Below are 12,493 nucleotides of genomic sequence, written 5' to 3'. Positions count from 1 at the left end.
GTGATGGGAGAGCTGGAGCGCCCAGCCGGAGTGCGTCTGTTTACAAGTTTCTTATGTAACAGAACAGCAAGTGGGCCCCAGCCAGGGAAGCACCGGCCCAGGCAGGCATCAGAGCCCGGCCCCACGAAGGCAGGGGAGGGTGAGCAGGGGAAAGGACGGGTGAGCCTTGAGGTGAGTGCAGGAGAGCCTCAGGTGTCTGACAGCCTCACGTCTCCCTGAGCGCACACGGAGTGAGCCTCTTGAGCAGGGAGGAGGCCGAGGAAGTGGGCAGCGAGCTCGGGCTCCATCCTGCAGGCGGTGACTGGGGACGAGCGCCCTGGTCTGCTCGCCAAGCACTGGGGCTGCCCAGTGGCCGCTGCCCAGCTCCGAGCACCGGTTACTGTCGCGCCAGGCCTGCCTGAGCTGGGCTCCGGTGCCCTTGCCCCACCCAGGCTGACGGCCCCTCCCCGGCCCCTGTGCTTCCTCCCAGGCCTGCCAGCACCACCGCCCCGGGGACTCACCACCCCCCAGGACTCGCCAGTGGGACCAGGGGTAAGTCCAGGCCCAAGAGGCCTGTTTCGGAATTCCACAGTCAAGTATTTAAAGGTTCTGGGGGCGGGAAAGTCCCCTTTGCATCTTTAAGAACAGTTGATGTCCTGTTTACTTGTGGGGGCTGGGAAGCGTCCCAGTGAGCCGGAGGGGAGGGGCCCCCAGGTGTCGAGGTGCAGGTGTCCTCAGCCGCCCTCCTGCCCGTCTCCGCGGCGGGTCCCTAGTGCGCTGCTCCCAGCGCCGGCTGTCAGGGCCGTGGCTTCTGCTGCTTGTTGATGATCCTCCAGTTGCCATGGAAGGCCTGTGTCCGCACTCAAGCTGATGTGTTCTCCCGCAATTATGTCTGACGGCTGGGAATCTTTCAGGACTGAATGGCCTTTTTTCCCCTTCTGGGACACGGAGGAGCGCTCTTTGCAGCCTCCTCTCCTGACCCTCTGCCAGGAGAGGGCGCTGGTGAGGCCGTGGCTTCCCCAGGCCGCAGCCGGGCAGGTGCGCCGAGCAGCTGGTGCTGGGGGGGACAGGGCGGCACCAACAGAGGCCAGCACGTTGGTGGGCCTGTCGGAGAGCACACGTCTCCTCTGGTGCTAGGAGCTGCGGCCGCCCCTCAGGGATCCTGAGCCGGGTCTGCCCATGGCTCGGGGCTGGCTCTGGCCAGCGTGGTTTTTGAATGAGGTCAGAGTTGGCTTGTCCTCCTGATGACGTTGTCTGCCAACATCACCCTGGACGTTGACCTTCTGGAAAGGTTGAATGATTCGGTATCCAGGGCTGTCCCCAGGATGTGGCTTTAATGTGGACCGTGCAGCTGGGAAACTGGACCAGAAGTGAATGTGGTGTTTGCCCGAAGACACGTGTTTGGGGACAGCCTCCCGGCCCCCGCTGGCCTGTCCCAGCATTTTCCCTCCAGCGGTCGGCATGGTGCCCCTAAGTGCTGAGGGGCCACAGGGCAGCACCTCCAGCCCCAGAGGCAGGAGGCGCTCACGGCGGCTTGTGGACTCTGAGGGGAGCTGAGCAGACCCTAAATTCTTCTCTGCCCCTAAGATGCTGCCCGGATCCCCCAGTGCCCCTCGCCCATTTCTTCAGCACCTCATCGTGGGTTGGGTCCTTCTCTGTACCAGCACCAGCCCCCCCCGCCCCCCCCCCGCCCCCGGGCCAGCTGTCGCTGCTGACGACAGACGTCTCATTTGTTAACGTGTACATCATAAATAGAGACCAGGATTTGAGAGACGGGTCTTCAGCAGAGCGAGGGCCCTCCACCTCTTCACACCGGCCTTTTAGTGCAACGTTCGTTTTCCTCACGTTAGTCACATTTACCTGACCCTGTGCCGGGTACCTTGCCAAGCCCTTTCTCACCGTAGGCCTGTGACCTAGGTACTGTTAGCACCCCCATTTTACAGATGAGGAGACTGAGGCAAGACCAAGTTAGTTAGGCGACTTGCCCACGTCACGTGGCAGTGAAGTGGTGGAGTGGGGCTTCCAGGGCCCACGTCAGCTGCCATCATGGTCACTGCCTTAACGGGCGGGTTCATGTCGTAGGAACACAGGTGGTTAGAATCAGAAGGGGTCTTGGAGAAGTTCAGTCCAGGGGTGGAGGTGAAACCCAGAGAGGTTCAGAGACAAGCTGGCCCTGCAGCCCGAGTGTCAGAGAACCCACCCGGCTTCCCTGGCCATTTCCCCTTCTCCACTTGCTTTTCCTTGTTAATAATATTTTTATTCAAATATTACGATGTGGGAGAAACCACAGAATTACCCCTCTCGGTAGTTAGAGAAGAAGCAATTAGACGTGATGCCGGGTTCCAGGAGATTCCAGACCTCACTGCTCCCTGTGGCCGCATCAGAGTCCTCCCTTCCTTCCCAGGGGCCTGTGCCAGCGGGCGGTGGGAGGGGCTTTGTGAAGGTACTGGGGTGCATTTTGTCGTCTTACCCAAGCTTTCTTCCCTTCAGCTGTCGCTTTCCCAGCTGGCGGCTTCCCCACAGTCTCCAGCTCAGCGCCGCTCGGCCGAAGCCTCCTCAAAGCCACCGGGGAGCCCCACACTCTCCCTGGCCCCGGGGGTAAGTAGGCTGCCCCTCCTCTCGCCTGCCTCCTTCCAGGAAATGGCTCCAAACTCCTGACTTCTGTGGAAGTCTCTGACTTTGTGAGCTGCCCTGGTCCTTGGTGAGGTGACCAAGACCTTCCTGGGTTCTCTGTGTTGCGGGCGTTGGGATGGGGGCTGGACATCACCTCCTTCCAGCTTTAGATCTTTGCCACCATCCGTCTCGGTGACCAAGGGTATTTGGTCTGGGAGCTTTTCCTGCCACAGGGCTTGATTTAGGCTTTGCTCTACCTGCGAAGACAAAGTAACAGCGCCCTTAGATCTCTGAACGTGAGAGGAAAGGGGAGGTTTCGCTGGAGATGTAAATAGAGGTCAATCCAAGTTGCCAGCTCCCCCTCCAGGACGCTCGCCCTGCGGCTGGAGGAGAGTTTGTGAAGCCCACCGTCCCCGATCCCAGTGGAGCTAGTGGGCTAAAATAGGCCTGTTTCCGCCTACTGAACTTGGGGGACTCACGTAGAGTTTGCTGGTTCACCTGCAAACTTCAGTCTTGCCTTGGAAGTCTGTTGAGGAAAAATGGTTCCATTTAATCACTTCCTTGAAAACCCTCACGGTGAAATGCCAGATTCTAAACTATATCTGGGCTCGTGTCATCATGAAGAGCCTTCATCTCTTCTGTTACCGGCGCCTGAGGCCCGTGTTCCTTGCCTCCGGTCACGTGGGGCTCCTTCTGAATGAAACGGGAAGCTTGGGAAGCCAGTTGGAGAGAGAGCGTCCCAGACCCCGTCAGGCTCTTCCTTTAGACGGAGGCGGGCGGAGGGTGCCGGTGAAAGCCTAGAGCATTCGGTGACATGGGGACAGGGAAGCGTTTACACAGGCTCGGGGGCTCCGTCCCACAGTCTCCCTAGCGTTATTGGAGTTGGTTTCATCTTTCTGTTCCGTAGACGTGGTTTTGATGTTCATTTGCCTTCTCAGGCAGCAGATGTCTCCTGTGCTACTGGGCTGTTCAAAAAATTATGATTCCTTCCTCGTTGCTTTTCGACTCACATAAGACACAGGATGCCCCGGTGGATTTGAATTTCAGATAAACAATACTTTCCAGTATAAGTGTGTCCCAGATATTGCATGGGATATTCTTATACTGAAATTATTCATCGCTTCCCTGAAATTCCAGTGCAGCTGAGCCTCCTGTTTTCATTTGCAATGTGACAGAGGCGGTTCACCCACGAGCCCCAAGTCAGGCATCCTTGGTGCCTGGGTTGGCCTCACCTGGGGCCCCACTGTGTTCGGCAGGAGTTCCCCTTGGAGGGCAGGATCTCTCACCTGGAAGCTGACCTGAGCCAAACGGCCTTGGTCCCGGGCACCTCCACTGCTGAGCAGTTGCAGGAGCTGCCGTTCACACCTGTGCACGCCCCGATCATCGTGGGAGCCCGGACCAGGAGGTGAGGGGCAGGTCTGGGAGGGCCCAGGGCAAGTGCTGTGTGATCAAGACCCTTCGACCCCCTGAGCGGTGGGCTTTCCTAGAGAGCTGGCTTTCCGGGTCCTGCCTCTTGGTTGGCCCTTTCCTGGAGGCTGGCTCAGGAGGCCTTCTGTTCCAGCTCTGGAGGGAAGCCGTCACGAGCCTCCCTAGCGCTGCTGCGGTCCGCCGGCTTTCCCGAGATTCTGGACGCCAACAAGCAACCCGCCGAGGCCGTGGATCCTACAGATCCCGTGAAGTTCAACCCTCAGAAGGAAGAATCAGACTGTCTGCAAGGCAACGAGATAGTGCTACAGTTTCTTGCCTTTAGCAGGTAAACGCTTGACTATTTGGTCTGTTGCTCTTTTCCTGGCTTTTGCATTTCTTGTGCTGAGGAAGAACTTCTTTGTGGCTCTGGGAGAATACTACGATCCGGTCTTAACGGGACTGCGGAATGCCCTCTGTCTTTATTTTCGTTTGGCTGGGACCCACCCACTACCATTTCCAAATGCTGTAAAACGTGCTTTGACCGATCTCCTGTGGTCCTTAGTTACAGTGTGGACAGAGTGTTGCCCTGTCCTTGGGTACTGGTGTAGCCCCGAGATCTGGGCTCTCCAGCCATGCCTGAAGTGGGGGGATGCCCGGCGGGCTCCCCGAGGTCACAGTAGGGCTGCTGGTGTGGATGAAGGAGGCGGCCTCTCACCTGCTGTCTCCCTGCGGGTGTGTGACAAAAGCCCGTGTTCTCCGCCCGGACCCTTCATTAACTCGGAGCTGTCGTTGGATCCAGGGTGTCCCAGGACGACCAGGCAGCGCCGTGGCCACAGACTGTGTATTTCACCTTCCAGTTCTACCGCTTCCCCCCCGAGACAACGCCGCGGCTGCAGCTGGTTGAGCTGGACGAGGCCGGGAAGAGCAGCTCGGCCTCCCTGCCCCACCTCCTCGTCCTGATTCACAAGGACGGCTCCTTTGATGCGGGTGAGCGCTGGGCCCCCGGCAAATGCGAAATCCAGGGCCAAGCTTTGTCTGCGAATTTTCTTATATAGAAAATGTTGAACAGTGAAAAACTTCAAACACGTTCACAGTTTGAGAGAACAGTGCAGTAAATCAGTGCCCCTGCCACTTACCTCTGACAGTTATCGGTGACATCCCTGTCTAGGTCCCTCCCCGAACCAGGGCTGTTCGATGCAAATTCCAGATGTTATATGATTTCATCTATAGATATTTCCTTATGTAGATCTAAAAAAGTAGGGTCTTTTTTAAAATACATAAACTCAATAATATTACCCCATCTAAAATTAATGCTGACTTAATACTATAACTTAATACCTAGCCAATGTTAACATTTCCCCAGTAACTTCATAAAGTTTTATAATAGTTTGTTCAAATCGGGATCTCAGTAAGGTCTGTGCGTTGGGATGGTGCGACTCTCCAGTCTCTTTCTACCTACAGCTGTCATCACCACCCTGTCTCTGTTTTTTCGCTTTAATTTATTTGTTGAAGTCGCCACGTTGCTGGTGCCCTAGAGCCTCCCAGTGTCTGCACTTCGGTTTTGCGGCCCAGTGGTGACATCTGCGGTGTTCCTCTATCGCCTGTTTTGCCTGTAAATTGGAGTTAGATCTAGATGTGTGAGCAGATGCATGCTTTTGGCTTGGGGCAAGGCGTCTGTATTGCTGGTGGTGTGTCCCCATCTCTGCAGCAGCATGAGGCCTGGGTTGCTTCTTATGCCCCATCAGTGACCATCCAGACTGCTGCTTATGGAGTGATCGCTTCACTCAAGGCTACACAGTGGTGATGTTTTACTCCTAGAACACTTCTTCGTGTATCAGCTGGAATGCTTCCTTAAAACGAAACTTCTCCTCACCAATTCTTTGGTTGCCTTGAGGTGCGATTCATATAGAGAAGGCAGAATAATGCTTGATTTTCTTCTCTTTTGTTTGCTAATTTTTAAAATAGTGAGACAGTTCCCAGCATCCTTCAAGGGTGGGGCCAATGGCTTTTTTTTCTGATATCATTATCAACTGATGGATTTAAACTGCAGTGGACTGAACATACCAAATATGTTGTTGTTTTTGGTGGCCAGTTGTCCTGTCTTTGGCCAGTCGCACGGCTCATAAGGGACATACCTGGGGTCTGAACCACTGCTGCCTCTTGAGTAGAACTTAACAGGTGGAAAAAGACGTGTTAAAATATTAAATGAAATTAGTTTAACAACATTAACATCAGACAAAAGTGACAAAAGGCAAAGGCATTGCTGGGGATCAAGAAGCCTATTAAATAATAATTAAGGGAATAATTCACTAGGAAAAAATGATTCTGAATCCGTGAACTTCTAACAACCACAGCTGCCAAAGATAAAGGACAAATTGATGGACTTTATAAGGAGAAACTGACAAACCTACAATCATAGGAGGTTTTGACACACTTCTGTCAGTAAATTGATTGATCAAGCAGAAAAAGAATTAATGAGAATATTATAAAATACAGTTTAAAGAGATGATCTTGTAGAACCTGTGCAACCAGTTTAGAGAATATGTGTCATTTTCAAGTATCCTCTGAAACTTATAAAAACTGATTATTCATATATGTGTGTATATATATTATTATTCATATATGTGTGTATATATATTCATATATATCTTAGGCCACCAAGCAGGTATTGCCATATACCAAGAGACCCTATATCTAATCTAATTTTATAGCATTCTTTGACCATAATACCTCAAGGTCAGAAATCATTCACTGCCCTCCCCCTGGAAGGCTCCAAACTGCTGGCTCTTTTTGAATTTTAAAACATATTTCTAATTTTTCCCTAGGTAAATGAAGAAATCAATGTAGAAATGGCTGCTTAAAACTGAATGACAAAATAATATTGCATATCAAAACTAATAAGTAAAGTGGACTCAGCCATAAAAAGGAACGAAATTGGGTCATTTGTAGAGACGTGGATGGGCCTAGAGACTGTCATACAGGGTGAAGTAAGTTAGAAAGAGAAAAACAAATATCGTATATCAACACATATGTGTGGACTCTAGAAAAATGGTACAGATGATCTGATTTGCAAAGCAGAAATAGAGACACAGACATACAGAACAAACGTATGGATACCGGGCTTCCCTGGTGGCGCAGTGGTTGAGAGGCTGCCTGCCGATGCAGGGGACACGGGTTCATGCCCCGGTCCGGGAAGATCCCACATGCCGCAGAGCGGCTGGGCCCGTGAGCCATGGCCGCTGAGCCTGCACGTCCGGAGCCTGTGTTCCACAACGGGAGAGGCCACAACAGTGAGAGGCCCGCGTACCGCAAAAAAAAAAAAAAAAAAAAAAAGATTATCCTTTAGGGCTTCCCTGGTGGTGCAGTGGTTGAGAGTTCGCCTGCCGATGCAGGGGACATGGGTTCATGCCCCGGTCCGGGAGGATCCCACATGCCGCGGAGCGGCTGGGCCCGTGAGCCAAGGCCACTGAGCCTGCACGCTCGGAGGCTGCGCGTCCAGAGCCTGTGCTCCGCAACGGGAGAGGCCACAACAGTGAGATGCCCGCATACCGCAAAAAAAAAAAAAAGTATGGATACCAAGGGGGAAGGGGGTGGGTGGGTTGAACTGGGAGATCGGGATTGACATGTATACATTATTGATACTATGTATAAAATAGATAACTAATGAGAACCTACTGTATAGCGCAGGAAACTCTGCTCAATGCTCTATGGTGACCTAAATGGGAAGGAAATCCGAAAAAGAGGGGATATATGTATACGTATAGCTGATTCACTTTGCTGTACAGTAGAAACTAACTCAACGTTGTAAAGCAACTATACTCCAATAAAAAGTAACTTAAAATAAAGCTAATAAGTAAAATGGTAATTACAGGGACATTTGCAGCTTCAGATGCTTCTACTGTTGGTAAAGAAGAAAGTATCTTTTAACATGCTGATCTCATTGTTCGGCTCAAGAAGTTTGGTGGAAAAAAACCAGAGCAAACCCAATAAAGTAGAAGGAAAGTAATTAGAAAATGAGCATAAATGCTTAGAAAACGAAGAAATAGTGGAAAGGGTCAGCCAGATCGTTGGGTGCGAGAAGTCCTGGGTGCAGCAGGTGATGCTCCGTTCCCTCGTCCAGGGTCAGAATCAGTGTGGAGAGTCGGAGCCGTTGTGGGAATGGGGTTAGCCCGAGAGCCCGTGGTGCTAGCCGAGCCCCCATCAGGTGAGCGGCAGGCGGAGGTCGGGCTGGGCAGCCGCCGTCAACCTTGAACCTGCGCCCCCCGCTTGCCTGTGGACCCCGGGCTCCTCTCTTCCTGTGGACAAATCTGAAAAGAAAGGGGAAGGGGTGAGAAGCTTGGGCTCTGCTTCTTCCCCCAAACCCACCAGTCGATGAGCTGCCCTTGCCCTGGGAGGAGAGTGTGCTGGGCAGAGGGTGGCACGGGCCGTCCCTCTGCACGGAGGTGGGGCTGGGGACGATGTGTTCCTGCAACCTTCCTCCGTTTTGTTCTCCCAGCTCACATAACCGTTGAGTTTATGGCCAGTGGGGCTGTGGCCCTCCTTGGGGGAGGGGACCAGTCACCACTGGGGAGGAGACCAGTCACCACTGGGAGTGTTTCCCAGCCTTCCTGGGACCACTGCTCCCAAACCCACCACCTTTCCTTTGCCAGTCCCCCCCAGGACCAGCAGTGGATAGTTCAGCCTGTGTCCCCAGAAGGCTCTGAAATGGATCAGAATAACACATGCATTTCAAGGCCCCTCTGCACGCATTGCTGACCATTCATTCCCTATTCTGTTTCCCGTGCTAAATGCTATCCAGTCACTTGATCCAGTGGAGCTCATCGGAGGTTCTGCAATGAGGTTAAATGATAGTGTTAAGATAATTCAATAAAAAAGGCCAACCACTTAGAGACGCTCCTGCTTTGACTGTAAGCCCCTTTCCACTATGAATTGCCCAGAGAGAAATTAGTCCAAAAATTAAATTTCCCTGCAAGTGGAAGTCCAAAGAAATTAAAATCCAGAATCGAATTTTCTTGTCATGGCGAATTAAAATTCAGAGTCCACAAAGGCTTTGCAATTTCTTACACAGCTGAGCCTTGGCCAAAGATGCCTCTGACTGAGCAGATCTGGGCTTCCTTTGGCAGCCCAGACTTGGGGGTTCTCTCCGGATGGACCGGGTTCCTCAAGACCTCAGAAGGTTGAGCTGGCTCAGCACCGAGTCTTTCATGGGCCTCACTTAAGACGTTTTCTTTTGTTGTTGAAATATAACATGCATACAACAAAGTGCACCATTCCATGAATTTTTTTTTTTTTTAGTAAATGTATTTATTTATTTATTTATTTATGGCTGTGCTGGGTCTTCGCTGCTGCGCGTGGGCTTTCTTTTTAGTTGCGGTGAGCGGGGGCTACTCTTTGTTGTGGTGCACGGACTTCTCATTACGGTGGCTTCTCCTGTTGTGGAGCACGGGCTCTAGGTGCGTGGGCTTCAGTAGTTGTGGCACGTGGGCTCAGTAGTTGTGGCTCGCGGGCTCAGTAGATGTGGCGCATGGGCTCTAGAGCATGGGCTCAGTAGTTGTGGTGCACAGGCTCAATAGTTGTGGCTTGTGGGCTCAGTAGTTGTGGCTCACGGGCTCTAGAGTGTGGCCTCAGTAGTTGTGGCACATGGGCTCAGTAGTTGTGGCTCGTGGGCTTAGTAGTTGTGGCACACGGGCTCAGTAGTTGTGGCACCCAGGGTAAGTAGTTGTGGCTCATAGGCTCAGTAGTTGTGGCTCACGGGCTCAGCAGATGTGGCACACAGGCTCTAGAGCACGAGCTCAGTAGTTGTGGTGCGCAGGCTCAGTAGTTGTGGTGCACGGGCTTAGTTGCTCTGCAGCATGTGGGATCTTCCCGGACCAGGGCTCGAACCCGTGTCCCCTGCATTGGCAGGTGGATTCTCAACCACTGCACCCCCAGGGAAGCCCCGTGAATTTTTAAGGATGGTTAGACCTTATTTGTTAGAGCAGTTCTAGATTTACAGAGAAACTGAGCCGTTAGCCCAGAGCCCCGTATACTCCCACCCCGCCCCGTCTCCTCTGTTAGCAACTTCTTACGTTCACGATGAGCCAATATTGGTACCGTGTTATTAACTGAAGCTCAGAGTTTACCTTAAGGTTTACTCTCCCCACGTTGTACATTATATGGATCTTGACAAACGTGTAACATCATATATCCACTGTTACAGTGTCACCCAGAGTAATTTCACTGCCCTAAAATCCCCTATGCTGCACCCTGCCAGCTACTGATCTTTTTACTGTCTCCATAGTTTTGCCTTTGCCAAGATGTCATATAGTTGAAATTATATAGGGTATGCTTTTCAGATGGCTTCTTTTGCTTAGTAATATGCATTTAAGGTTCCTCCATGGCTTTTCGTGGCTTGATGGCACGTTTATTTTTGGCACCGAATGATACTCTGGAAGTACCTCAGTTTATTTATCCATTCACCTGCCAAAGGGCATCTTGGTTGCTTCCAGTTTGTTGTTCGGGATTTTGTGTGGACATACATTTTCAACTAATTTGGGTAAATACCTAGGAGCCCAATTGCTGGGTCGTATAGTAAAGGTATGTTAAGTTTTGAGAGAAACTGCCCAACTGTCTTCCAAAGTGGCTGCACCATTTTGCATTCCCACCAGCAGTGAATGAGAGTTCCTGCTGCTCCACATTCTTGCCAACATTTGATGCTGTCAGTGTCCTGGATTTGGGCCATCCAAGTACATGTGTAGTGGTAGCTCATTGTTTTAATTTACAGTTCCCTAATGACAGATGATGTAGTGTGTCTTTCCATCTGCTTACTTATTATCTGCATATCTTCTTTGGTGAGATGTCTGTTCGGATCTTCAGCGCATTTTTAAATTGGATTTAATTTAAATTGGATTTAATTTAAATTGGATTTAATATTGTTTTCATATTTGTTGTGTTTTAAGAGTTCTTTGTATATTTTGGATACAAATCCTTTATCATATATGTGTTTTGCAACTATTTTCTCCCAGCTTGTGGCTTATCTTTTTCATTCTCCTAATGGTGTCTTTCTCAGAGCAGAGGTTTTAAATTTTAATGACATCCAGCTTATCAATTATTTCTTTTATGAATCGTGCTTTTGGTGTTGTAGCTAAAAAGTCATCACCAAATCTGAAAGGTCACCTAGGTTTTTTCCTATGTTATCTTCTAGGAGTTTGATAGTTTTGCATTTTACATTACAAAAATTAACATTTTGAGTTAATTTTTGTAAAAGGTGTAATTTTTACAAAGTGAACACATCTGTGTATCTACCACCCAATTCGGATGGGGCTGTAGAGCATTACACAGCAACCCCCCACCCCAGTTGTTGACCTCCCCCAAGGGTAACGGCTCTTCTGAATTCTATCACTCTGCATCAGTTTTACTTGTTTTTTTTTTTTTTTTGCGGTACGCGGGCCTCTCACTGCTGTGGCCTCTCCCGTTGCGGAGCACAGGCTCCAGACGCGCAGGCTCAGCGGCCATGGCTCACGGGCCCAGCCGCTCCGCGGCATGTGGGATCTTCCCGGACTGGGGCACGAACCCGCGTCACCTGCATCGGCAGGCGGACTCTCAAACACTGCGCCACCAGGGAAGCCCAGTTTTACCTGTTTTCTGAACTTAAACGGGTCATATTATCCATACCATTTTGAATCTAACTTCTTTCGCTCAACCTCATGTCTGGGAGATTCCTCCATGTTGCTGTATGTAGCAGTAGTTTGTCCGTGATCTTGGCTGTATAGAAACCCGTTGTCCGAATATTCCACAATGTTTACCCATTCTGCTGTTCACAGGCCTTTGAATGATTTCCAGGTTTTGGCTCTTTTGAATAATGCTGCTATGAACATATTTAAAACATTGTGAAATGATCAGCCCAACGAGTCTAGGTGGCATCCATCATTGAACATAATTATAGAATTCTGTTTTTCTTGTGACGAGAACTTTTACGATCTACTCTCTTAGCACCTTTCAAATACGCAACACGGTGTTATTAACTGTCATCACCGTGCTGTGCATCACATCCCCGTGACTTACTTATTTTATAACTGGATGTTTGTACCTTTTGGCCCCCTTCACCCATTTTGCCCACCCCCCGCCCCACCTCTTGCAACTACCAGTCTGCTTTCTGTATTTAACGAGCCTGATTGTTTTTAAAAAGATTTCACGTATGAGTGAAATCATATGGTATTTGTCTTTCTCTAATCCATCCACGTCGTCACAGATGTCAAGATTCCCTTCTTTTTAACGGCTGAGTAATATTTTGTATATATATATATACTGCATTTTCTTTATCTGTTCGTCCGTAGGTAGACACTTCGGTAGCTTCCACATCTTGGTTATTATAAATAATGCTGCAATGAACATGGTGGGGGCAGGGTGCAGATTTCTTTTCGAGTTAGTATTTTTGTTTTCTTTGGTTAAATACCCAGGAGTGGGATTGCTGGATCATGTGGTAACTCTATTTTTACGTTTTTTGAGGAACCTC

The 12,493-nt window shown here is 50.3% G+C and overlaps 1 protein-coding gene across 13 annotated transcripts in view; it reads left to right on the top strand.

The window, feature by feature from the left end:
* The window catches only part of NPHP4 (nephrocystin 4), a 148,802-nt gene that overhangs the window by 91,257 nt on the left and 45,052 nt on the right, over positions 1 to 12,493 (top strand). For all 13 annotated transcript variants that reach the window (XR_010938909.1, XM_067718197.1, XM_067718151.1 and 10 more), the window contains 5 exons: positions 470 to 531; positions 2,470 to 2,577; positions 3,849 to 3,997; positions 4,154 to 4,345; positions 4,799 to 4,986. Coding sequence is in view for 12 of the 13 variants with exons in the window: in XM_067718197.1 (XP_067574298.1) it covers positions 470 to 531; positions 2,470 to 2,577; positions 3,849 to 3,997; positions 4,154 to 4,345; positions 4,799 to 4,986 (699 nt within the window). In the remaining variant the exon portion in view is untranslated. The remainder of the gene's footprint in view (positions 1 to 469; positions 532 to 2,469; positions 2,578 to 3,848; positions 3,998 to 4,153; positions 4,346 to 4,798; positions 4,987 to 12,493) is intronic.

This window comes from Pseudorca crassidens, chromosome 2 (genome assembly GCF_039906515.1).
Source record: "Pseudorca crassidens isolate mPseCra1 chromosome 2, mPseCra1.hap1, whole genome shotgun sequence".
NCBI classification, from domain to species: domain Eukaryota; kingdom Metazoa; phylum Chordata; class Mammalia; order Artiodactyla; family Delphinidae; genus Pseudorca; species Pseudorca crassidens.
This window is presented reverse-complemented; position numbering and strand designations above follow the sequence as displayed.